This window comes from Dendrobates tinctorius, unplaced genomic scaffold, assembly GCF_039654945.1.
Source record: "Dendrobates tinctorius isolate UK_male_01 unplaced genomic scaffold, ASM3965494v1 ptg000010l, whole genome shotgun sequence".
In the NCBI taxonomy this organism is placed as follows: Eukaryota; Metazoa; Chordata; class Amphibia; order Anura; family Dendrobatidae; genus Dendrobates; species Dendrobates tinctorius.
In genome coordinates this window covers 7,229,310-7,255,424 of record NW_027361678.1, presented here as the reverse complement: position 1 = coordinate 7,255,424, position 26,115 = coordinate 7,229,310, and the positions used below count along the sequence as shown (strand labels likewise).

Here is a 26,115-nt window from a genome sequence, read left to right as displayed (position 1 = left end):
GTGACCAGCAGGTTACACAGTGTGGAGAACACAGGATTGTCACCATCCGGGAGGTAAGGGCTCAGGGTTTTTATCTTATACTGTATAGGAAAGGTATTATTAAGGGGGCTGTTCAGCAGTGAACAGCCCCTTAAAATCTCTTCATATGCAAAGTGAGTGTACTGAGATTTTCTCCCCATAGACCTTTATGGCAAAAGTGCTAATGCATTGTGTGGTTCAGATGATTGATCCCTGCTACATACACTTTTAGGGCTCGCTCACAGGAGCTGATAACATGGCCAAGAGCTCTGTGATGTGTCATCTGATAGCAACAGGCCCAGAACTATACTACAAGGCAGAGCAGATCTGTGATGTTTTATCAGACAGCACTCGGCCCAGTGTTATACTATGGGGCAGAGCAGATCTGTGATGTTTTATCAGATAGTACTCAGCCCAGTGTTATACTATGGGGCAGAGCAGATCTGTGATGTTTTATCACATAGTACTCAGCCCAGTGTTATACTATGGGACAGAGTAGATCTATGATGTTTTATCAGACAGCACTCGGCCCAGTGTTATACTATGGGGCAGAGCAGATCTGTGATGTTTTATCAGATAGTACTCAGCCCAGTGTTATACTATGGGGCAGAGCAGATCTGTGATGTTTTATCAGATAGTACTCAGCCCAGTGTTATACTATGGGGCAGAGCAGATCTGTGATGTTTTATCACATAGTACTCAGCCCAGTGTTATACTATGGGACAGAGTAGATCTATGATGTTTTATCAGACAGCACTCGGCCCAGTGTTATACTATGGGGCAGAGCAGATCTGTGATGTTTTATCAGACAGCACTCGGCCCAGTGTTATACTATGGGGCAGAGCAGATCTGTGATGTTTTATCAGATAGTACTCAGCCCAGTGTTATACTATGGGGCAGAGCAGATCTGTGATGTTTTATCACATAGTACTCAGCCCAGTGTTATACTATGGGACAGAGTAGATCTATGATGTTTTATCAGACAGCACTCGGCCCAGTGTTATACTATGGGGCAGAGCAGATCTGTGATGTTTTATCACATAGTACTCAGCCCAGTGTTATACTATGGGACAGAGTAGATCTATGATGTTTTATCAGATAGCACTCGGTCCAGTGTTATACTATGGGGCAGAGCAGATTTATTATTTTCTCATGCCAATTGGCACCGTACTTTGTACGGCGCGTGCCCATTCAAGTCAATGGGTGCATACAAAACATCGGACTGCACTAGGATGATTACTGTAGACAACAGCAATGGAGGAGATGGAGAAATGACTTTGCTATAAATGTACACAAGGGAAACCATGTCTGGTATCAGAATCCAGATGCACCACGATACGATTTCCGTGTGGTTACAGCTTTCCTTGTGTCTGACTGCACACTGGGAAAAGACAGAAGTGAATGTCTTATTGCCCTGAGCCATCAGTGTAGCGGGCTCCACATACATTACACCCAAGGCCGGCAAGTCTCGCATGTTAATACCCGGCACTCAGACAGGAGTGTGCGGCTCTATGTATTGCTATGTGGCCGCACGCTCCGCTCCCAAGTGCCGGGTATTAACATGCGAGACTCGTCCGAGTTTCTCCCATGCGTGATGCCGGCCTTAGGCTGTGTGCCCACGTAGCGATTTTTAAGCGTTTTTGCCGCGATTTTCGGCGCGAAAACGTTTAAAAATCGTGTGCAGAACGCCCCCCATGCATTCCTATGGCATTCCGCACATGCTGTGCAAATGCTGCGCTTTTTTTCGCAGCGGAATCGCATCGCGGAAAAAATCGCAGCATGCTCATTCTTTTGTGCGGAATCGCAAAGAATTGCCGCGATTCCACACCCATAGGAATGCATGAGAATTGCTTACTTCCCGCATGTGGCTATGCCCACCATGCGGGAAGTTAAGCGTCTCATGTGCGGTTGGTACCCACGGTGTGGAGGAGAGGAGACTGTCCTCCAGGCCCTGGGTACCATAACCCTGTAAAAAAGAGAATAAAAAATAAAAAATCGGGGTATATTTACCTTCCGACGTCCCGCGCTGCATTCCCGGGCCTCAGCGTTCCCAGTAATGCCTTGCGGCAAGGTCCTGTGATGACGTAGTCTCGCGAGATCGCCATAGTAATGTGAGACCAACGTCATCACAGGTCTCACAAGGCATTACTGGGAACGCTGTGGCCCGGGATGACAGCGCGGGACGCCGGAAGGTAAATATACCCCGATTTTTTTTTTATCATTTTTAACATTTTATCTTTTACTATTGAGGCCGCATAGGCGGCCTCAATAGTAAAAACCTGGTCACACTTGTCAAACACTATGTTTGACAAGTGTGACCAACCTGTCAATCACTTTCCAAGCGATGCTTCAAATCGCTTGGAAAGTGCTTGAGAAAATCACGGCAAAATCGCGAACAGAATCGCGTTAAAATCGCGGTGAAATCGTGTGGAAAAAAACCCCGCGATTTCTGGGAAGGAGTCCGGTTTTCTGTGTGCGTTTTAACACGCAACGTGGGCACATAGACTAAGGCTGAGTGCAGACGGACTTTTCAGCCCTGCGGATTTTTCCGCGCAGAATGGAAGAAATCCGCAGGTCAAATGACCTGCATTGTTCCTGCGGATTTCTTCCATTTTTCATGCGGTTTTCCATCGCGGTTTTCCCCCTGCGGATTTGGTGACAGGGTAGATGGAAAACCGCACAAAAGAAGTAACATGCTGCGGATTTTGTACCGCGGAAAAATCCGCAGCGTCTGCACAGCAGTTTTTTTTTACATTGATTTTAAGGCTACTGTACATCACAATGCAAATCTGCATCGTGTGCACACAGCCTTATAGTGGGGTCTGAGCCGCTAATCTGGCAGTGCCATTTCCAATGGAGGAGCTGAGCAGTGAACATGCATAGGACAGATGTGACGGAACACTAAACAGGACGTCCCATCCGGTCATCTGGACAGGTGTCACAACTCAATAACACATAGCTTTGAGGTTTTTATCATTAATGACTTTGTAGATATTTGTATTGCAGCAATTAACTATTCGTCCATACACGTGAAGGTTAGGTGAGAAGCAGCGCCCCCCCAGATGCACAATGGTGCTCCATCACTCAGGTCAGGTGTTGTTGTGGGCTCGTGTACATTACCGAACCGAATAGTGTCAATAAAGTTATTGAAAAAAAAAAGTTCGCTTGCTGCCCATTATGAAGCAGCTCGGTCAGACGGTACATAAGACTGCGGCACTATGGAATCGCCTAACTGCACAACGACAACGTAACCATCTGCAGGAGAAGCAGACCCGAACAACAACGAGCAGGCCGCTTATATCTCGTCTCCGTGTATTCTCTACGGGAGTCGCCATGTTAAGGCATACGTCTGACGTATTTCCTGTCAGGCCGTCGTGACGTCGCACGTTCACGTTGTCTATATAAGCCGCTTCGGCCCTGGTTTCCGCCTTTTCCCGGTCACTCTAGACCCAACGTCTTCAATCCCCCTCCATCCTCCGCCGGTGGAGCGGCCCCAGACAAGTGGTAACCATGACCGAGCAGATGACCCTGCGGGGGACCCTTAAGGGGCACAATGGCTGGGTCACCCAGATCGCGACCACCCCGCAGTTCCCGGACATGATCCTCAGCTCTTCCCGGGGTGAGATACATGTGTACTCGTCTTGTTAAAGTATGGCCGTCCTCTGAGATGTCGGTGCGGTGCGTGCTCCGGTGCAGGCCGGGCTGCGGATGTGGGCTCTGCTGTGTGTTGTGCTGGTCCTCCTCAGCTGCAGCAGGGCTGGGTGCATCCTGTGCTCGGCCACAGGGCCTCCTCATCATGTGGAGTTGCTCTTTAAGCCGTTGCCTTACAGTTTAGGAGCTGTTTCTGTGTGTGTTTGACTTTGCACCACATACTAACCGTGCAGGCATTACCTAGTGATTGCCTGCACTGCACCTCTGATCCCTGTAGAGCCATTGTATATGCACGCTCCAGTTACTGATGCTGCACGCTCAGTTGTCCCTGGCCCAGCCATTGAGTCTGTGTTGCCCAATCTTTGGATCTGTTGGAGAATGATCACTAAATTATAATTTACCAGTTCTGCTGAATGTTGCAGCTGCCAGCGGTCGGACTGATAAGCATGTTATCGCCTGCTATGTTTTCACTGGGCAACCCCCTGTAATCACGATCATGCCCATAAGCCAGAACATAGTAACCTGGTGCAAACCTTTTAAAGCACCACACCAGCAGGTTTATGATTTCAGCTCTGGAGTGGTGCAAATAACGGTAAGGTCCCTGCCTCTAGTACTCGCCAGCTGCTGTCTTCAACTCTTTTCGATCCCAATCTGCCATCTTGTAACAACAACACCTGGCTGACCGGAAGTCAGAGGGAACGGTCACACATTCTCAATGTCGGTCTGAGACCCTCGTTCTGGCCTCTCACAGACTTACATTGAGTAGTGACTTTCTGCTTGTCCAGTAAACACTGGAGCGATCCAGTTGTTCACAATCTACTGATGACCGAGTGCAGCACCACTGATAGAAGATGAAGACAGCAACTGGTTAATAAAAGGCCAGGGGGCAGGGAAACTAAATAAGTAGCACCATGCCAGCGGTAAAATATAAATGAACCCGCTGCAGTGGTGCTTAACAATTTCCTGGTTCTCGCTTGCGTCATGACCCAGACTGGATCCTTTATAGCATTTCTTGCTCCAGTTCTCATGTCAATCCCCAGTTCCAGGAGCAGTAGTGCTCGAGTATGTTGAAGCTATAAAAGTAGGAGTAAATGTACCTGGTTCTTCATGTGGTAGCTTGCGTGTCCACTAGGTTTTTTGCTTCACTTGATGTGACACTACCCTGGCGGAGGTCGCATTATATTAACTTTTTTTCTTTCTACATTCTAGACAAGACTGTCATCATGTGGAAGCTGACACGAGATGAGACCAACTACGGTGTCCCCCAACGCGCACTGCGTGGTCACTCCCACTTTGTCAGTGACGTAGTAATCTCCTCTGATGGGCAGTTTGCCTTGTCAGGTTCTTGGGATGGGACCCTGAGGCTGTGGGATCTTACCAAGTAAGTTGTGTGGTTAGCTCCAAATTCTGAGTCACCTAGTGTTCTGGTGTGGACGCTCATGTGATTGCTTTTTTCTATTTCAGTGGCACGACAACAAGGCGATTTGTGGGACACACCAAGGATGTCCTCAGTGTGGCCTTCTCTGCTGACAACCGTCAGATTGTGTCTGGTTCCAGAGACAAGACCATCAAGCTGTGGAACACTCTGGGAGTGTGCAAGTACACAGTGCAGGTAACAAAACTGCACCCCCTTAATATAGAAATCCTAGCAGCACCCCTTGCCCGGTCCTTGTGATTAGACCAACTATCCTGAGTGTTCCTATGAGAACAACGTCAAGTATGCTGACAATCCTGCAATTATGATGGGACCGTAGGAGCTGCAATTGGTTTCATCACTCAGTACTGGTTAGGTATTGCCGCTTAGTCTATAATTTTTATTTTTTTTTTCTCCAGGAAGAATCTCACTCCGAATGGGTTTCTTGCGTCCGCTTCTCGCCCAACAGCAGCAATCCAATCATTGTATCCTGTGGATGGGACAAAATGGTGAAGGTGAGTGCATGTACATCATGGTGCCAGGGATGGCCTGGCAATGGTTGGATTCAGCCAAACAAGTTGTGACTGCAGCAGGCAGTCTTATAACTGTGGACATCTCTATTTCAGGTCTGGAATTTGGCCAACTGCAAACTGAAGACCAACCACATTGGCCACAGTGGCTACCTGAATACAGTCACGGTGTCTCCTGATGGGTCACTGTGCGCCTCTGGAGGCAAGGTGAGAAGCTCCATGTAGCCAGATTTCTGCTGTCTCATTAGCATCTGGAGCATGCCCTCTAGCTATCTGGATGCTTTAAGCATCACCTTATGGTTTGTAGATTGGTGTAAGCCAGGGGTCCCCAACCTGTAGCTCGGGAGCCACACAGACTCGCAGTCCCATGAATTGTGGCTCACGACTGTCTGCCAGCTTGGTGCATTAGGTCCAGGTCTAGCAAACTGTTATGAAGAGCATATCTCAAAATGGTGAATTTTGTGAGTATCCCTGCACAGAAGTACAGATGTAGATGCACATTTACTGGTCTTAGGCCTGTTTCACACATCAGTTTGTCACCATCAGTCAAGATCTGCCGATTTGCAAAGGATCCGCCATTTTGCTTGGCGGGTCCATTTTTTTTTCCCATTGAGTTGCATTACCGGCTGATTGACGGATGGCCATCCGTTGGATCCGTTTTTTTTGTGGATTCACCAAAATTTTGGTGTCCGCCAACATGCCTGTACGGACAATGCAACGTTTTTTCGGGCGGCCGGATCCACATTTTACATTGCGCATGCCCTGAGGACTTGCCTCGGCCGCAAATTTAACCCTAAACTCGCTGTTCTGGCGGCTGAAAATTCTCTCTCCCTTTTTTTTTTTTTTTTTTTTTTCACGCTCTCTTCGCCGGATCCGTTAAAACAACGGTCCGGTGGCAAACGTTGAGGTCAGTACTGGAACGGATCCGTTTTCCGCCATTTTAGCAGATTTTAACTGACACAAAAAATTGATGTGTGAAACAGGCCTTAGCGGTTTAGAGATGTTTTAGGTATGGTACGCTGGAGTATGGTACTACCTGTTAGAGGAGGTGCTCAAAGCTGGATTTGATAGTGTGTTGGGAGTCCTTGATGGGAGAATACTGAATGGGGGTATTGTGGGAACCCCTGGATCTCTGTGTACTGCTTTGGAGTGATTTCTGTGGAAAAGCTTTGGTTATTATACCTGTAATGAGGGCTTTGGTTGACACTACTTTGAAGGATATGGGAGCTGGATGTGGCTCGCGCCCATCTTGGTGCTGAATGTGGCTTGCTGCGACCCTCTGTCTAAGCTGAATGTGGCACTCAAGGTCAGAAAGGTTGGAGACCACTGGTGTAAGCTGTGGATAGAAATACTTGTTTGGTTGCAGCTGTTTCTGTATACTCTGGCTCTGTCGGTTCTGAGTTTTATGGCATTGTCACTTGTCTTTTACATAAACATTTAATGTCGCAAATAGAAAGTAGATTGCTGCAGTGTACCGCTTTACAATATGCTTAAAGCTTGTTAGGCTGTCCACTGTCTTCCGTAACCTTTTTTTTTTTTTTTTTTTTTTTTTTTTTTTTTTTGCAATAGCTGTGCCACAAGGTGGCAGAGATTAGCTCCTACAGATGCCCACCTCCTGGGGAGCAGAGGATTGGCAATGTTTGATTCCCTAACAGTCAAAGACTAGGTTACTGGTGCACATTTTATTGAAATGGATTTATACTTGTAACATGTCAAGCTGTGGAGGGGGGGCTGGCTGCTTATATAGCTCAGCCGCTAGCCACATGCATTGACAGAATGCTTTTTGCTTGAATATTGAAAAGAGAAATTGGTCAGCTCTCAGCACAGATCTGATGCAGGGCGATAGCCATCCTAAATCCCAGCAGGATATCTGGAGTGTGGCAGACTTAATTTGACAATTTAAAATGTGAGTATATTTTTACCAGAGTATCTCTGTTTTGGCGTTGGTGCCCTATGTGAGCAAAATCACCAAAAGACCCCAGCTCATCTGACACTTCATATTTTCTAGTATGTTGCTCAATAGAATCTCTGTGATCTCTTGAAGCCCCACAAAGCCATTCCCATGAGTAGTGTTCTCTGCATTGTACATTTGCTCACTGATCATGCAGTAATGTAGGGCTATGGCCTCTTTCCATTAGTAAAGCCTGATTGTCAGTAATTCTGTCCTCCCAGGACAGGCTGCTGCACGATCTCCCTGTATTTTGCGTTCCTCTGGTTAGTTTTTCCTATAACTGTCCTATGGTTGACAGGCACTAATGTGAAGTACACTCATCTTGGTACAACACTGCAGAATATGTTGGCACTGCATTTATTCCTGTTGCATCTTCATGACTTTCCCTCTATTCACAAATCTTTGTTTCCAGGACGGACAAGCAATGTTGTGGGATCTGAACGAGGGTAAACACTTGTACACCCTGGACAGCGGAGATGTCATCAATGCTCTGTGCTTCAGTCCCAACCGCTACTGGTTGTGTGCGGCCACAGGACCAAGCATCAAGATCTGGGTATGTTGCTGGACCCCCTCACTGTGAAATACAGCTTGAGTTGCACCGATAACTGTTTTAGTTATATATTCATTATTAGGGCTCTTTACTCTTGCAGTGATGTGTTCTCATGCCAACTGATGCTCATTGCTGAAAATCAGAGGCTGTTTCTGAGCAAAAATATACATTTACTCTCACTGTTGGGTTTAAAGTTGTACCTTTTTTTGGGCTTAAAACATTTACTCTTTGTAGGATCTGGAGGGCAAGATCATCGTAGATGAGCTGAAGCAGGAGGTGATCAGTACAAGCAGCAAAGCAGAGCCTCCACAATGTACATCTCTGGCCTGGTCGGCAGATGGACAGGTAAGCAGTCTCCAACCTCCTTGTCCTTATCCAGAAATGTATTTGTGCAGCTATTGCTTGAGAGCATCCCTTCTTTTTGAAGTATAAACTGCAGCTACTTGTAGATATTAAAAACTTTCTAAATATTTACACCCTAAAAAAGGCAGCTAATTGGGTGGTATAAAGTGTTTCCTAAGTATAGATGTTTTTTGGACAGGAGATTAAATATATTTCTTGGTTCTCATTTTGCTCCATTGTTTTTACAGACCCTCTTTGCTGGATATACAGACAACTTGATCAGAGTCTGGCAAGTGACCATTGGAACTCGCTAAGAGATTTTTCTGGAAAATGGAGACATTTCACTTGTAGTGATGCCATCTGATGCTGCTTTTGCAGTATGGAGTCTTCTGACAATACCAGCCTATGACTCTTAATAAAAATTGCTATAAAATTCTGCAACCTGTGTTCCTGTATTATGTGACGTTGACAGGTTGCTGATCTCCACGATTCTGGAATACAAAATCTTCCAAAGTTTACCATACAACGCTAAAAAAAAAATTCCTTGTGATTGTGTCCAGGGGTCCTAACCGCTGCAGATCCAGAGAATGAAGAACTCACTTTGGCATTTCTACTGCTGTGTGGGGGGGGGGGTCTTGCCCAACCCACGGCATATTGAAGCTCCTGTGAGTCCACATGACTTGGCTGGGATCACAACTGCAGGTTTTTTTTTTTATTTTTCTGCCAAGTGGAATGCATCTAAAAAAAATAGGGAATTTATGAAGATCAATATTTTTACCATAGTAAAATGCAAAAAAAAAAGCATACTTGTCTGTAAAATTGATGCATCTTTGCCCATCTATGCACATGGACAGTTGTCAAAATTTGAGACTGTCACCAAAAATTTGCCACGTGGTTTAATAAACTTCTGTCTTTCCTTTTATACATTTATTCCCATTAGAGCTACAATTTGCTTTGGTAAAATCTAGTTTTATTCCAATAGTTTGAAGAAATGCAGTTGTTATGAATGAGTCACCGTAGGAGGCAGACACAAAAATAGCAGCTAAGTCCAGAAAACCAGAGAAGTTGGCAACTATCAGATTGCAGACCCCTGAACCTAACAACACAACTAGAAGTAGCCGTGGGGGGTTCCTACGGTGCCCTAGACCCCTCGATCACAGCCGGAGAAACTAAATAGCCTAAAGACAGAAAAGGAAATCTAAACTGCCCCAGAGCAGACCCCAAAGTAAAAGGCAGCCCCCAACATATAATGACGGTGAAGCAAGATGAAAAAACACACAGATAGAAAGAGAGGCTGAGCAAACAATTGGGCCCAAGCTAACTAAAAATAGGACAGGATAGGACAGCTGCTGTCTGCAATCTGCAAAAACCCTGAAAAGACAGCCAACAGGCTGATATGGAAAAAGGCCCTGAAGCAGCTAGGCTTCAAAAACTATATCAGCACTCAGGTATTTTCTGAAGACAGAGCTAAAGGAATTCAGCTCACCCCAGCAGGGAATGACAGAAATCCAGCAAAACAAAGACAACGTACAAATGCAAACAGCAGAGCAGAAAACTTAGCTTTTGGAGAGCAGGAATTCAGACTGGTATCCAAGGATCCCACAGAGAAATCACCCGCAGAGCAGAAGGGTGTGGACAGCCTTATATCCAGTCAGAAACTCCACTCAGCCAATCATCATCATCATTAGACCCAGATGCTAGATAATTAGGCTCACTATCTTTCTTTACTAGCATAGGGAGTTCATCGGGCCTCAGTGGTAAAGGGGAAAATGAACTCACAACAGCAGTACTCTATCCAGTTATGGAAATTGTGCTGAATCCTGGAGGTTTAGTAACAGAGATTCCTAAGCTTAATCCTCAAGTTCACACTGAGTCTTGTAGGTTTCCATTAGACATTTAAATCTCTGTAGTATTTAATCAGTATATATATTTTTTCTTTTCCCCCTTTGCCCAGGACAGCACACTTGAGAGGGTTCTGCCCACCAAGGACAGGAAACCTACTGAAATAAAAAGGTCAAACCTCTCCCCCCACATTAGTTGATATCTTGTCCTTGATGGGGAGCCAACTTCTGAAGCAAGCGATAAAGAGAGACTCTTACCCAGGCCTGTCCCAGCATCTGAAAGAGCAGGCTGCATGCCTGTAACGCCAGCTTTCAGGTCCCTGGAAGCGTCCTCTGGTCCGTGGGCTCATGTGTGCGCAGTGACAATATGCTTTGAATGTCTCCAGCCGCCGTGTCATCCTGGTCTTGAGCGCTGGAAGCAGTGGTGAGTAGAGTTGAGCGATACCGTCCGATACTTCAAAGTATCGTATCGGATGGTATCGGCCGATCTTTAAAAAAAGTATCGGTATCGCCGATTCCGATACCGGAAGTCCCATTCAAGTCTATGGGACTTCCGGTATCGGAATAAGAAAAACCCTTTCCTGCCCTTGTACAGCCTCTCTGGGGTCTGTACGGGCCTTTCGGGGGGCTGTGCCGGCCTGCCAGGGGGTCTGTGCAGGCTCCGGTGGTCTGTGCCGGCCTGCCGGTGGTCTGTGCAGGCTCCGGGGGGCTGTGCCGGCCTGCCGGGGGGCTGTGCCGGCCTGCCGGGGGGCTGTGCATGCTCCGGTGGTCTGTGCCGGCCTGCCGGTGGTCTGTGCAGGCTCCGGGGGGCTGTGCCGGCCTGCCGGGGGGCTGTGCCGGCCTACCGGGGGGCTGTGCAGGCTCCGGGGGGCTGTGCCGGCCTGCCGGGGGGCTGTGCCGGCCTGCCGGTGGTCTGTGCAGGCTCCGGGGGTCTGTGCAGGCATCGTCCGATGGGACTACAAGTCCCATCGGGCGATGCCTGCTACCATGACAGTGATTGACACATTAGCCAATGATGGGACAGTAGTAGTCCCATCATCCGGCTAATGTGTTAAATGTAAAAAAAAAAAAAAAAAAAATTACATGCTACATACATACAACATGCATACTACATACATGCTACATTCATACTACATACTACATACATGCTACATTCATACTACATAAATACTACATGCAACATACATACTACATATATACTACATGCATGCTACATACATACTGCATGCTACATACATACCACATATATACTACATGCATGCTACATGCATGCTACATGCTACATACATAACACATATATACTACATGCATGCTACATACATACTACATGCTACATACTACATGCATGCTACATACATACTACATGCTACATACTACATATATACTACATGCATGCTACATACATACTACATACATACTACATATATACTACATGCATGCTACATACATACTACATGCTACATACTACATGCATGCTACATACATACTACATGCTACATACTACATATATACTACATGCATGCTACATACATACTACATGCTACATACATACTACATATATACTACATGCATGCTACATACATACTACATGCTACATACATACTACATATATACTACATGCATGCTACATACTACATGCTACATACATACTACATATATACTACATTCATACTACATACTACATATATACTACATACATACTACATACATACTACATACATACTACATGCATGCTACATACATACTACATACATACTACATGCATACCACATATATACTACATACATACAATACATTCATACAATACATACATAGACATACAGTACATATAACATAGAGTAACATACTTACCAATACTTGTCACATTGTTCCCCGAAGCCATTGTCTATTCCGGGATAAATATTAACATAACAAACCACAAAAATACTCACCCACGATCCGAAGCAGTCCACGAGTGTGTCCCACGACGATCTTGGGTAGAGAACTGCAGCATCAGATGATGCTGCCGTTCTCTACGGGCTGCAGGAATCCAATGACGGAAGGTAGGTATCCTTCCGCACTGTATTCCTCCGCCACTTAAAAAAAAAAAAGTCCCTAGTCTCACTTTATGCCATTGCTGTGTGGGAAATTCCCACACAGCAATGGCATAAAGTGAGACTAGGGACTTTTTTTTTTTAAGTGGCGGAGGAATACAGTGCGGAAGGATACCTACCTTCCGTCATTGGATTCCTGCAGCCCGTAGAGAACGGCAGCATCATCTGATGCTGCAGTTCTCTACCCAAGATCGTCGTGGGACACACTCGTGGACTGCTTCGGATCGTGGGTGAGTATTTTTGTGGTTTGTTATGTTAATATTTATCCCGGAATAGACAATGGCTTCGGGGAACAATGTGACAAGTATTGGTAAGTATGTTACTCTATGTTATATGTACTGTATGTCTATGTATGTATTGTATGAATGTATTGTATGTATGTAGTATATATGTGGTATGTATGTAGCATGTAGTATGTATGTAGTATGTATGTAGTATATATGTAGTATGTATGTAGCATGCATGTAGTATGTATGTAGTATGTATGTAGCATGCAGTATGTATGTAGCATGTATGTAGTATGTATGTAGTATATATGTAGTATGTATGTAGCATGCATGTAGTATGTATGTAGTATGTATGTAGCATGCAGCATGTATGTAGTATGTATGTAGCATGCAGCATGTATGTAGCATGTATGTAGTATGTATGTAGTATATATGTAGTATGTATGTAGTATGTATGTATGTAGTATGTATGTAGCATGCAGTATGTATGTAGCATGTATGTAGTATATATGTAGTATGTATGTAGCATGCATGTAGTATGTATGTAGCATGCATGTAGTATGTATGTAGTATTTTTTTTTTTTTTTTTTTTTTAACATTTAACACATTAGCCGGATGATGGGACTACTACTGTCCCATCATTGGCTAATGTGTCAATCACTGTCATGGTAGCAGGCATCGCCCGATGGGACTTGTAGTCCCATCGGACGATGCTTGCACAGACCCCCGGACATCAGCACAGCCCCCCGGCAGGCCGGCACAGCCCCCCGGCAGGCCGGTACAGACCCCCACAGGGTGCACAGACCACCGGCAGGCCGGCACAGCCCCCCGGCAGGCCGGTACAGACCCCGGGCAGTCCACACAGCCCCCCGGCAGGCCGGCAGAGACCCCCGGAAGGCCCGAAATGACGGCGCATCATGATGCGCACACACCGCGCATCATGATGACGTCAGGCCGTCAATCAACTGAACTTCCGATTCCGATGCCGAATTCCGATATTGAAAAAATATCGGAAGTCGGTATCGGAATTCCGATACAGCAAGTATCGGCCGATACCCGATACTTGCGGTATCGGAATGCTCAACACTAGTGGTGAGGCGCACAGGAAGTGACAGCATGTTCCATGCAGAAATAGAAGTTGGATTGGAGCAGGATGCTCAGGAACTGAGTGCTGTGGGTCCTTCATTTAAAGGAGGCAGACCATGTACAGTATATAGAGAGCTCACTCGACAGTTCTGACATGGAAGAACAGCAGTGGCCTCATCAGTCATTGTGGACATAGCAAAAGGGCATCCATCCCTGTCAGAGGAGCAGAGTGTCTCTGGACTCCTGTGTCCAAAGAGGATTTGTTATGTATCCCAGAACAGCCTCTGAATCTAGTATCCTTGGAAGTGATAGTGGGTGGTGAGTGATCTATCTGAATGTCACCATTATAAAAGGCCCCCTTGTTTTTCTTAGCTTTTTAGGCCTTCCGTAGTTATCGCTAAGAGGAACAGTGTGTGCTTTGTAAAATCCCGCTAACAGGTGACTGGCAGAAAAGTCTGTCTCCTGAACACAAGCTGAACAATTGGAGACCCTGGGCCTCGCCTCAGATCTGTGAGAGCGGAGGTGGTGGGGTCCCTGAAGTTATTTAAAAAGGGGAAGAGAAAATTCAGGGAAGTCTCTTCTGAATCTTGTGTTTCCCATTTATCAGAAGGACTATCAGATTTTTTTTTTTTTTCTTTCCCTTCTTGCTCGGGCAGTGACATAGGGAGCAGACCATGTTTTCTGGTTGAGGATGCAGACAAATCTGTCGAGGCTGCTAGGACAACTATGGGCCTAAAAGAGAAGATTGCTAAAACCCTAAAAGATGTAGTGTTGGGGGTGGGGGTTAGAACAAAGGAAGAAGCGTACCTTCCCCATTAATGGTAATATTCTTGATGTATTAACAGGGAATGGAAAAAATGAAAGAACAGATGCCTTCCCCTCATCTACCAAAAGGAGATATCCTTTTTAGTGAGGAAGATTCAGAGATCTGGGACAAGATCCCTAGGATTGATGTGGTGTAATCAAACTCCTCAAAGCGGTCTACTCTTCCCTTTTGAGGATTCTGGTGTTCTAAGACCTTTTGTGCAAAAAAAGCAGCAGTATCTGAAATGCACATGGGAACCTGTGTCGCTCGTTCCCTAATGACATGGCTACAACAATTGGAAGAGCAACTGAAAGAGAAGACCCCATGGGATGAGTCTAGCAAACCGATGGTTAATGCAAGGAGCAACAGCATTTTTAGCAGATGCATCTGCAGATTGTGTTCGGTTAGGCCTGTTTCACACTTCAGTTTTTTTGTGTCAGTTAAAATCTGCCAAAATGGTGGAAAGCGGATCCGTTGCTAACTGATGTGAACGGATGCCACCGGACCGTTTTTTTGATGGATCCGATGAATGAAGAATTTTTAAAGGAACCGTAGCCTGGGAAGGAGAGAGAGAGAGAATTTTTTCTGTCCGCCAGAAATGATTTCAGGGTTAAATTTCCGGCTGACTTCATTCCTCCGGGCATGCGCACTATAAAATGCGGATCCTGCAGCAAAAAAAAGTTGCATGGTCCGTCCAGGAATGTCGGCGGACGCAAAAAAAATTGACGAATCCGCAAAAAAACGGATACAACGGATGGCCATCCATCAAGATCCGCTGGTAATGCAAAACGGCGGATTTTGACTGATGGTCAAAAACGGAAGTGTGAAACAGGCCTTAGCAGCCAGGTCCACAAGCCTGTCAAATGTGGCTAGATGGGCATTGTGGCTTAAAGGCTGTCAGGGAGACTTCCAATCAAATAATAAACTGTCTTGTGTGGCCAATTCTTTTGGAAGAAATTGGACAATGTCTTAGAAAAAGCTAGAGATAACAAGGGATTTCCCCTTTTTTTTTTTTTTTTTTTTTTTTGCAGCAAAGCTCCTCTCGAAGGTAAAGATATAATAGAGGATGTCATACGGGTGAGAGAAGAAAATGAGTCTAGGAGTAGGAAAGATCCCAGATTTATGTTCGGAGGTCCCTCTTCAGAGAGCAAAAAATGACACCAATCTATAAGTGGTGGGAAGGTTTTTCCCTATTCATCTAGGCCTTGGAAAACACCCCTCAGCAGCTGGATTCTCCCAATTCCGGCGCTTTGCCCGGGTTTTCCCACTAGCCCTGTAGCGATGGCAAGTGGGGTGATAGTTGGGGGGGGTTGGTGTCACCTTTGTATTGTCCTGTAACAACAAGCCACAAGGTTAGTAATGGAGAGGCGTCTATAAGATGCCCCCATTACTAACCACATAGTCACATTGTATGAAAACACACACCAAGAATAAAGTCCTTTAATTGAAAAAAATGACAAACTCCTTTAAATAATCTCAAACCATATTTACGATCTCGCCTAATTCCACCGAAGCCCTCGTTCTGTAATAAACCAAAAATAATAAAACAACAATATACCGTACCTGTCTGTCGTTCTGTCCCATGCCATAATCCATGTCTGGGAGATAAATGGTTTTCAACTTGGACGGTGCCAAGATGTGACCGTCCAGGCTGAGAACCACTGGTGACTGAACTGCGAGTGCACCATCAGTGACTAGCGGTAAGTTCACTCAGGCTGCGTTCCCAGCTGGGATGAACTGCGATGACATCCCCGCTAGCACCGTGAGAAAACTTTGTAACTTTGACATCTAGGTGTCCACCCATCTCTAATTATCAATTCAGAGCCCTTCCTTTCGGTTTGTCAGTGGCGCCAAGGTAAGAGCGGAGATGACTGCCTACTTTCAAGTCCAGAACACGATCATTTCATACTTAGACTTCCAGACTATGGGAAAAATCAGAGGAGCACTGTACAACACAACTGAAAGATGCAAGAGTCGTCTTAGAACAGGGGTCCCCAACCACCGGTCCGCGGCCCAGCACCGGGCCGTTGCAGTGCCCTTGCCGGTCCGCGAACACAAGGGGAGCCGGCGGCGGTGCAGCAGCTGATAATCACCTAGCGGTCCCTGTCAGCGCGGCGGCTTCATCCAGCGCTGAGCGGTCAAATGTACCGCTCATTTAAGGTCATGAATATGGACGCCACTCATCTCCCATAGGCGTGGCATCCATATTCATAGACCTTAATGAGCGGTAGCATGTGACCGCCCCGCACAGGAGCTGAAGCGCCGCGAGATGCAGGGAGAGAAGTTCAGCGACGGGAAGGAAGGTCAGCGATGTGAGGGTAAGTATGATGGGGGAGCGGAGCCATATATACAAGGGAGAGAGAGTGGGAGCGGAGCCATATATATATATATATATATATGAGGGAGAGTGGGAGTGGAACCATATACAGTCATATGTAAAAGTTTGGGCACCCCTATTAATGTTAACCTTTTTTCTTTATAACAATTTTGGTTTTTGCAACAGGTATTTCAGTTTCATATATCTAATAACTGATGGACTCAGTTATATTTCTGGATTCAAATGAGGTTTATTGTACTAACAGAAAATGTGCAATCTGCATTTAAACAAAATTTGACCGGTGCAAAAGTATGGGCACCCTTATCATTTTCTTGATTTGAACACTCCTAACTACTTTTTACTGACTTCCTGAAGCACTAAATTGGTTTTGTAACCTCATTGAGCTTTGATCTTCATAGCCAGGTTTATCAAATCATGAGAAAAGGTATTTAAAGTGGCCACTTGCAAGTCGTTCTCCTATTTGATTCTCCTATGAAGAGTGGCATCATGGGCTCCTCAAAACAACTCTCAAATGATCTGAAAACAAAGATTATTCAACATAGCTTTTCAGGGGAAGGATACAAAAAGTTGTCTTAGAGATTTAACCTGTCAGTTTCCACTGTGAGGAACATAGTAAGGAAATGGAAGAACACAGGTACAGTTCTTGTTAAGCCCAGAAGTGGCAGGCCAAGAAAAATATCAGAAAGGCAGAGAAGAAGAATGGTGAGAACAGTCAAGGACAATCCACAGACCACCTCCAAAGACCTGCAGCATCATCTTGCTGCAGATGGTGTCACTGTGCATCGGTCAACAATACAGCGCACTTTGCACAAGGAGAAGCTGTATCGGAGAGTGATGCGAAAGAAGCCGTTTCTGCAAGCACGCCACAAACAGAGTCGCCTGAGGTATGCAAAAGCACATTTGGACAAGCCAGTTACATTTTGGAAGAAGGTCCTGTGGACTGATGAAACAAAGATTGAGTTGTTTGGTCATACAAAAAGGCATTATGCATGCGCTGTATTGTTGACCGATGCACAGTGACACCATCTGCAGCAAGATGATGCTGCAGGTCTTTGGAGGTGGTCTGTGGATTGTCCTTGACTGTTCTCACCATTCTTCTTCTCTGCCTTTCTGATATTTTTCTTGGCCTGCCACTTCTGGGCTTAACAAGAACTGTACCTGTGTTCTTCCATTTCCTTACTATGTTCCTCACAGTGGAAACTGACAGGTTAAATCTCTGAGACAACTTTTTGTATCCTTCCCCTGAAAAGCTATGTTGAATAATCTTTGTTTTCAGATCATTTGAGAGTTGTTTTGAGGAGCCCATGATGCCACTCTTCATAGGAGAATCAAATAGGAGAACTACTTGCAAGTGGCCACTTTAAATACCTTTTCTCATGATTTGATACACCTGGCTATGAAGTTCAAAGCTCAATGAGGTTACAAAACCAATTTAGTGCTTCAGGAAGTCAGTAAAAAGTAGTTAGGAGTGTTCAAATCAAGAAAATGATAAGGGTGCCCATACTTTTGCACCGGTCAAATTTTGTTTAAATGCAGATTGCACATTTTCTGTTAGTACAATAAACCTCATTTGAATCCAGAAATATAACTGAGTCCATCAGTTATTAGATATATAAAACTGAAATAGCTGTTGCAAAAACCAAAATTGTTATAAAGAAAAAAGGTTAACATTAATAGGGGTGCCCAAACTTTTACATATGACTGTATACAGGGGAGGGAGAGTGGGAGCGGAGCCATATATATATATATGAGGGAGAGTGGAAGTGGAGCCATATATACAGGGGAGGGAGAGTGGGAGCGGAGCCATATATATAAGGAAGGGAGAGTGGGAGTGGAGCCATATATATATATATATATGGGAGAGTGGGAGCGGAGCCATATATACAGGGGAGGGAGAGTGGGAGCGGAGCCATGCATACAAGGGAAGGAGAGTGGGAGTGGAGCCATATATATATATATGAGGGAGAGTGGAAGCGGAGCCATATATACAGGGGAGGGAGAGTGGGAGCGGAGCCATGCATACAAGGGAGGGAGAGTGGGAGCGGAGCCATATATGCAGGGGAGGGAGAGTGGGAGCGGAGCCATATATACAGGGGAGGGAGAGTGGGAGCGGAGCCATATATACATGGGAGTGAGAGTGGGAGCGGAGCCATGCATACAAGGGAGGGAGAGTGGGAGCGGAGCCATGCATACAAGGGAGGGAGAGTGGGAGCGGAGCCATATATACAGGGGAGGGAGAGTGGGAGCGGAGCCATAAATATAAGGGAGGGAGAGTGGGAGCGGAGCCATAAATACAAGGGAGAGAGAGTGGGAGCGGAGCCATATATACATGGGAGTGAGCGTGGGAGCGGAGCCATGCATACAAGGGAGGGAGAGTGGGAGCGGAGCCATATATACAGGGGAGGGAGAGTGGGAGCGGAGCCATAAATATAAGGGAGGGAGAGTGGGAGCGGAGCCATAAATACAAGGGAGGGAGAGTGGGAGCGGAGCCATATATACATGGGAGTGAGAGTGGGAGCGGAGCCATGCATACAAGGGAGGGAGAGTGGGAGCGGAGCCATATATACAGGGGAGGGAGAGTGGGAGCGGAGCCATGCATACAAGGGAGGGAGAGTGGGAGCGGAGCCATATATATAAGGGAGGGAGAGTGGGAGTGGAGCCATATATATATAAGGGAGAGTGGAAGCGGAGCCATATATAGGGGAGGGAGAGTGGGAGCGGAGCCATATATATAAGGGAGGGAGAGTGGGAGCGGAGCCATATACAGTGAGGAAAAAAAGTATTTAGTCAGTCAGCAATAGTGCAAGTTCCACCACTTAAAAAGATGAGAGGCGTCTGTAATTTACATCATAGGTAGACCTCAACTATGGGAGACAAACTGAGAAAAAAAAATCCAGAAAATCACATTGTCTGTTTTTTTTTCATTTTATTTGCATATTATGGTGGAAAATAAGTATTTGGTCAGAAACAAGCAATCAAGATTTCTGGCTCTCACAGACCTGTAACTTCTTCTTTAAGAGTCTCCTCTTTCCTCCACTCATTACCTGTAGTAATGGCACCTGTTTAAACTTGTAATCAGTATAAAAAGACACCTGTGCACACCCTCAAACAGTCTGACTCCAAACTCCACTATGGTGAAGACCAAAGAGCTGTCAAAGGACACCAGAAACAAAATTGTAGCCCTGCACCAGGCTGGGAAGACTGAATCTGCAATAGCCAACCAGCTTGGAGTGAAGAAATCAACTGTGGGAGCAATAATTAGAAAATGGAAGACATACAAGACCACTGATAATCTCCCTCGATCTGGAGCTCCACGCAAAATCCCACCCCGTGGGGTCAGAATGATCACAAGAACGGTGAGCAAAAATCCCAGAACCACGCGGGGGGACCTAGTGAATGAACTGCAGAGAGCTGGGACCAATGTAACAAGGCCTACCATAAGTAACACACTACGCCACCATGGACTCAGATCCTGCAGTGCCAGACGTGTCCCACTGCTTAAGCCTGTACATGTCCGGGCCCGTCTGAAGTTTGCTAGAGAGCATTTGGATGATCCAGAGGAGTTTTGGGAGAATGTCCTATGGTCTGATGAAACCAAACTGGAACTGTTTGGTAGAAACACAACTTGTCGTGTTTGGAGGAAAAAGAATACTGAGTTGCATCCATCAAACACCATACCTACTGTAAAGCATGGTGGTGGAAACATCATGCTTTGGGGCTGTTTCTCTGCAAAGGGGCCAGGACGACTGATCCGGGTACATGAAAGAATGAATGGGGCCATGTATCGTGAGATTTTGAGTGCAAACCTCCTTCCATCAGCAAGGGCATTGAAGATGAAACGTGGCTGGGTCTTTCTACATGACAATGATCCAAAGCACACCGCCAGGGCAACGAAGGAGTGGCTTCGTAAGAAGCATTTCAAGGTCCTGGAGTGGCCTAGCCAGTCTCCAGATCTCAACCCTATAGAAAACCTTTGGAGGGAGTTGAAAGTCCGTGTTGCCAAGCGAAAAGCCAAAAACATCACTGCTCTAGAGGAGATCTGCATGGAGGAATGGGCCAACATACCAACAACAGTGTGTGGCAACCTTGTGAAGACTTACAGAAAACGTTTGACCTCTGTCATTGCCAACAAAGGATATATCACAAAGTATTGAGATGAAATTTTGTTTCTGACCAAATACTTATTTTCCACCATAATATGCAAATAAAATGAAAAACAGACAATGTGATTTTCTGGATTTTTTTTTCTCAGTTTGTCTCCCATAGTTGAGGTCTACCTATGATGTAAATTACAGACGCCTCTCATCTTTTTAAGTGGTGGAACTTGCACTATTGCTGACTGACTAAATACTTTTTTTCCCCACTGTATATAAGGGAGGGAGAGTGGGAGCGGAGCCATATATACAGGGGAGGGAGAGTGGGAGCGGAGCCATATATACAGGGGAGGGAGAGTGGGAGCGGAGCCATGCATACAAGGGAGGGAGAGTGGGAGCGGAGCCATATATGCAGGGGAGGGAGAGTGGGAGCGGAGCCATATATACAGGGGAGGGAGAGTGGGAGCGGAGCCATATATACATGGGAGTGAGAGTGGGACCGGAGCCATGCATACAAGGGAGGGAGAGTGGGAGCGGAGCCATATATACAGGGGAGGGAGAGTGGGAGCGGAGCCATAAATATAAGGGAGGGAGAGTGGGAGCAGAGCCATAAATACAAGGGAGGGAGAGTGGGAGCGGAGCCATATATACATGGGAGTGAGAGTGGGAGCGGAGCCATGCATACAAGGGAGGGAGAGTGGGAGCGGAGCCATATATACAGGGGAGGGAGAGTGGGAGCGGAGCCATAAATATAAGGGAGGGAGAGTGGGAGCGGAGCCATAAATACAAGGGAGGGAGAGTGGGAGCGGAGCCATATATACATGGGAGTGAGAGTGGGAGCGGAGCCATGCATACAAGGGAGGGAGAGTGGGAGCGGAGCCATATATACAGGGGAGGGAGAGTGGGAGCGGAGCCATAAATATAAGGGAGGGAGAGTGGGAGCTGAGCCATATATACAGGGGAGGGATAGTGGGAGCGGAGCCATAAATATAAGGGAGGGAGAGTTGGAGCGGAGCCATAAATACAAGGGAGGGAGAGTGGGAGCGGAGCCATATATACATGGGAGTGAGAGTGGGAGCGGAGGCATGCATACAAGGGAGGGAGAGTGGGAGCGGAGCCATATATACAGGGGAGGGAGAGTGGGAGCGGAGCCATAAATATAAGGGAGGGAGAGTGGGAGCGGAGCCATATATACAGGGGAGGGATAGTGGGAGCGGAGCCATAAATATAAGGGAGGGAGAGTGGGAGCGGAGCCATATATACAGGGGAGGGATAGTGGGAGCGGAGCCATAAATATAAGGGAGGGAGAGTGGGAGCGGAGCCATAAATACAAGGGAGGGAGAGTGGGAGCGGAGCCATATATACATGGGAGTGAGAGTGGGAGCGGAGCCATGCATACAAGGGAGGGAGAGTGGGAGCGGAGCCATATATACAGGGGAGGGAGAGTGGGAGCGGAGCCATAAATATAAGGGAGGGAGAGTGGGAGCGGAGCCATATATACAGGGGAGGGAGAGTGGGAGCGGAGCCATAAATTTAAGGGAGGGAGAGTGGGAGCGGAGCCATAAATACAAGGGAGGGAGAGTGGGAGCGGAGCCATAAATACAAGGGAGGGAGAGTGGGAGCGGAGCCATATATACAAGGGAGGGAGAATGGGAGGGGAGCCATGTATACAGGATGGGACAGGGGAGCCATGTATACAGGATGGGAGAGTGGGAGCAGAGCCATGTATACAGGATGGGAGAGTGGAAGTAGAGCCCTGTATACAGGATGGGAGAGGGAGCGGAGCCATGTATACAGGATGGGACAGGGGAGCCATGTATACAGGATGGGAGAGTGGTAGCAGAGCCATGCATACAGGATGGGAGAGTGGGAGCAGAGCCATGCATACAGGATGGGAGAGTGGGAGCGGAGCCATGTATGCAAGGATGGGAGCAGAGCCATGTATACAAGGATGGGACAGGGGAGCCATGCATACAACAGGGGGAGCCACACAGAGCTGGACAGGACGGGGGGAACCACTCATACATTTTCTGATGATTAGAAAATAATCAGCATGTACAGTACTCCAGTACAATTTTTCTTAAGTGCTCAATGCTCCATTTCCTTGTAGGTTCCAATCATCATTAGCAGTGACGGTCATCAGTAGAAGTAGCCCAGTGCTCCCACTGAAACAGAGAAACAAGCCAGGTGCTCCCACTCATTCAAAACCTATGGTGAGTTGAGTCACATTATAAATGTTATAATTAAATGATAAACTACAACCGCGTCCATGGCCCCGCCCCCTTATGACCAAAGCCCCACCCCTGTCACACCTCCATCCCCGCCCTGCCGGGCCATGGAAGAATGGTCTTGCTTGAAGCCGGTCCCTGGTGCAAAAAAGGTTGGGGACCACTGTCTTAGAAGATGTCAGCTGGATTATAAATATTCACAAGTCAAAACTAGATCTAGTAACTCATTCCTAGGTCTCATCTTAAACTCTTGAGCTGTAGACTTGCCTTTTACCTGAAGAAAAAAAGGACCAGATAGTAACCCTTGCCTCAACAGCAATGGAGTTACCCAAAATTGACTTTAAGGAAGGCAATGTCCTTGTTGGGAACTCTAACATCTTGTATCCAAGCAGTGAGATGGGCCCAGCTACACAAGGCTGCTTCAGTGGGAAATATTGCACAAAAGCAGCTAAGAGGGCATTTAGAAAAAAAAGTAGAACTTTACTTGGTAACCAGGAATTCTATCTTATGGTGGATAAACCTAGCATCAGGGGTTCCATGGATGAAGCCAGTGGGGGATGTTGTTACAACGGATGCGAGCAGATCAGGTTGGGGCACAACTGAGAGATCAGACGATTCCGGGTTCTTGGTCACTCTACAAGAGGGATCAACCTTCAAACCTGAAGGGAGTTGTGGGCAGTAGAAAGAGCATTAAAAGACTTCCTTTCCTCCCTCCTGGGTTGCCAGGTTCGCGTTATGTCAGACAACCGTGCTACAGTGGCGTATATCAACCACCAGCGAGGGAACAAGGTCTCACTCCTTGATGCAAGCAGTGAGCAATCGCTTCCATCTAGTAGAGCAACATCTTCTGTCCCAAACAGCGTTGCATATAAAGGGGACAGAAAGCATTAAAGCAGACTTCCTAAGGCCTGTTTCACATTTCATTTTTTTTTACGTCAGTCAAAATCCGTCGTTTTGCAAAAAAAAAAAACGGATCCACCATTTTTTGGGGGCTGATCCATTTTTTTCCCATTGACTTGCATTGCAGTGAATTTTGACGGATGGTCATCCGTTGCATCCATTTTGTGACATCCGTCATAATTTTGGCGTCCTCTGTCTTGAGTGGACGGACAATGAAACGTTTTTCGTGTGCGTCGAAAAAGCAGATAGCAACTGATAAGAACTGAATGAGTTAAATGAATTCTGCTGAACTTTATCTTTTCTTCGAGGAGATGTCTCAGACATCTCCCTTGTGAACCAAGGTCAAATATTTCCTGCTTACATGGCAAAGCTGTTGTAGAAGTAACTATTTTTCCTTTCTTTATTGCGCATGTCTGTAAATATCTAAATTCCTTATCATAAAAGGGGAAAGCTTGACTGAGGGGGCAGAGGCGCTCAGCAGGCATCCCGAGTTGTATCATACAGCTTGTGTCTGTGTAATTCTTCTCGACGGGGCAATCAATTAGAGACATATGGTGTCCTACACCCAAGAACATCGGTCCTTTGGATGAAAGAAGAATCTGAGGGATCCCGACAGTTTCCTGGCGCCCGAACAGGGACCTGAAATAGGCACCTCTCCGAGACCACCCGACCTACGGACCACTCCGGTTACTGATGAAATTGTGAACAGCAGACCTAAACACCTGGCCAGGTAAGAGATCATTCTTCTCTTCTCTGCTCTTCATAATATATCATTTTAACTAAGGTCCGTATCAAGGGGAATCTAGTAGAGGAGGGGGCCATAAAATCAGGTCCATATAAGAACTCTGAGGAAATCGGGTGTGACACGCATATGTAATTTCTGCTCGAATGAGAGGTTATTGTAGATTCTGCCTGTATACTGCTATCTTTAGGAGAAGAGCTGATGCAAATCAAAATGGGTATGGTGCATGGACGTTTGCGGGAACAGTCCCAGGGTTGAATATACAAAAATTTCACCACGTACGTAAGGGAGATGAATGGTGGATATTACTAGCATTAAATACACATATCCCATTGAATGATACGTTGAGAGGTCTAACATTACGGAATCTAAGGCTGGGTGAACAGTTCATACTGCGCAGCCCGGACGGACAAGTTTTTCACAATAGACGATTCCGCGTTAGGAATCAAGGAGGTTGTTGAGTGGCTGCTTTGATCTGAAAGATTGTGGAAAGTAGAAAAATAAGCTGCACAGTAGGTATTCGTTCAAAGAGTGGTGATATTGCCTAACTGGGTTATGTGACAGCGTCCTTTCGGGGAGGTCACCGCCTAAGCTTAAATCAACACCCTTTACGAATAAACCTTGTGACAGATAAGAGTGTGATTGAATGAGCACAGGACCACGAAATGAGCCTGTGACAGGATATGACTGAAGAACCCCAATAGATGGATACTTTGTTTACAATCCTGTGTGTTGTGGGAGTGTTTCTGTTCGGATGTTATATAGCATATAAGTACACGAAACACGTAGTACAAGGAGGAACAGACACCCCATTTAGCCTGTTAGCACCTTAGGAAGAAGGTAACGAAGTATAGTAGAGCCTAGTCTTGAGCTTACCCAATACACCACCTAAGGCAGGGGACTAACAGGAAGAAACAAGAGAAACAGGATAGAAAGATGGGGAACAGTCAGGGAAAGACACCTGAAGAGGGAAATTGGTTATGTGATATAATTGAGGATAGATATGGAAGACGTGCAGCAAGGGACTTAGAAAAGGTATTAAAAAAATTCAAGGTAGAAGGGAAAGAGGCTTTGAATGAGGACAAATGGAAGGAGATAAAAGACACGAAATCAGGAAAAATTGCAGATGCAGGATGGGGAGAACAGGTTGAAGCATGTTTAAAGTGTTCACAAGTTGCTCAGAGGGAAAAGTGGGCATATAACGAGAAGACAGGGAAATGGATACGTCCAAAGAAGGTCAGAATGACAGATGACCCAGTGGAGAGAATGCATGAGCCTCCACCCTATCCAGCCCCGTTGTCAGTG

The 26,115-nt window shown here is 46.2% G+C and overlaps 1 protein-coding gene across 1 annotated transcript; it reads left to right on the top strand.

The window, feature by feature from the left end:
• Nucleotides 1-3,435: 3,435 nt before the first annotated feature.
• Nucleotides 3,436-8,897, top strand: RACK1 (receptor for activated C kinase 1). Its single transcript, XM_073586342.1, has 8 exons — nt 3,436-3,637; nt 4,879-5,050; nt 5,134-5,281; nt 5,503-5,598; nt 5,710-5,820; nt 7,977-8,117; nt 8,349-8,459; nt 8,705-8,897. The coding sequence occupies exons 1-8, from the start codon at nt 3,529-3,531 to the stop codon at nt 8,768-8,770; spliced, it is 954 nt and encodes a 317-aa protein (XP_073442443.1). The 5' UTR covers nt 3,436-3,528; the 3' UTR covers nt 8,771-8,897.
• The last annotated feature ends 17,218 nt before the right edge of the window (nt 8,898-26,115 follow it).

What these genes read in the sequence shown, in the direction of transcription:
- RACK1 (XM_073586342.1), top strand. Translation starts at nt 3,529, where the DNA reads ATGACCGAGCAGATGACCCTGCGGGGGACCCTTAAGGGGCACAATGGC. An exon ending in AGGCTGTGGGATCTTACCAA is followed by an intron (nt 5,051 to 5,133) that starts GTAAGTTGTGTG and finishes TTTCTATTTCAG; the next exon opens with TGGCACGACAACAAGGCGAT. An exon ending in GACCAAGCATCAAGATCTGG is followed by an intron (nt 8,118 to 8,348) that starts GTATGTTGCTGG and finishes TACTCTTTGTAG; the next exon opens with GATCTGGAGGGCAAGATCAT.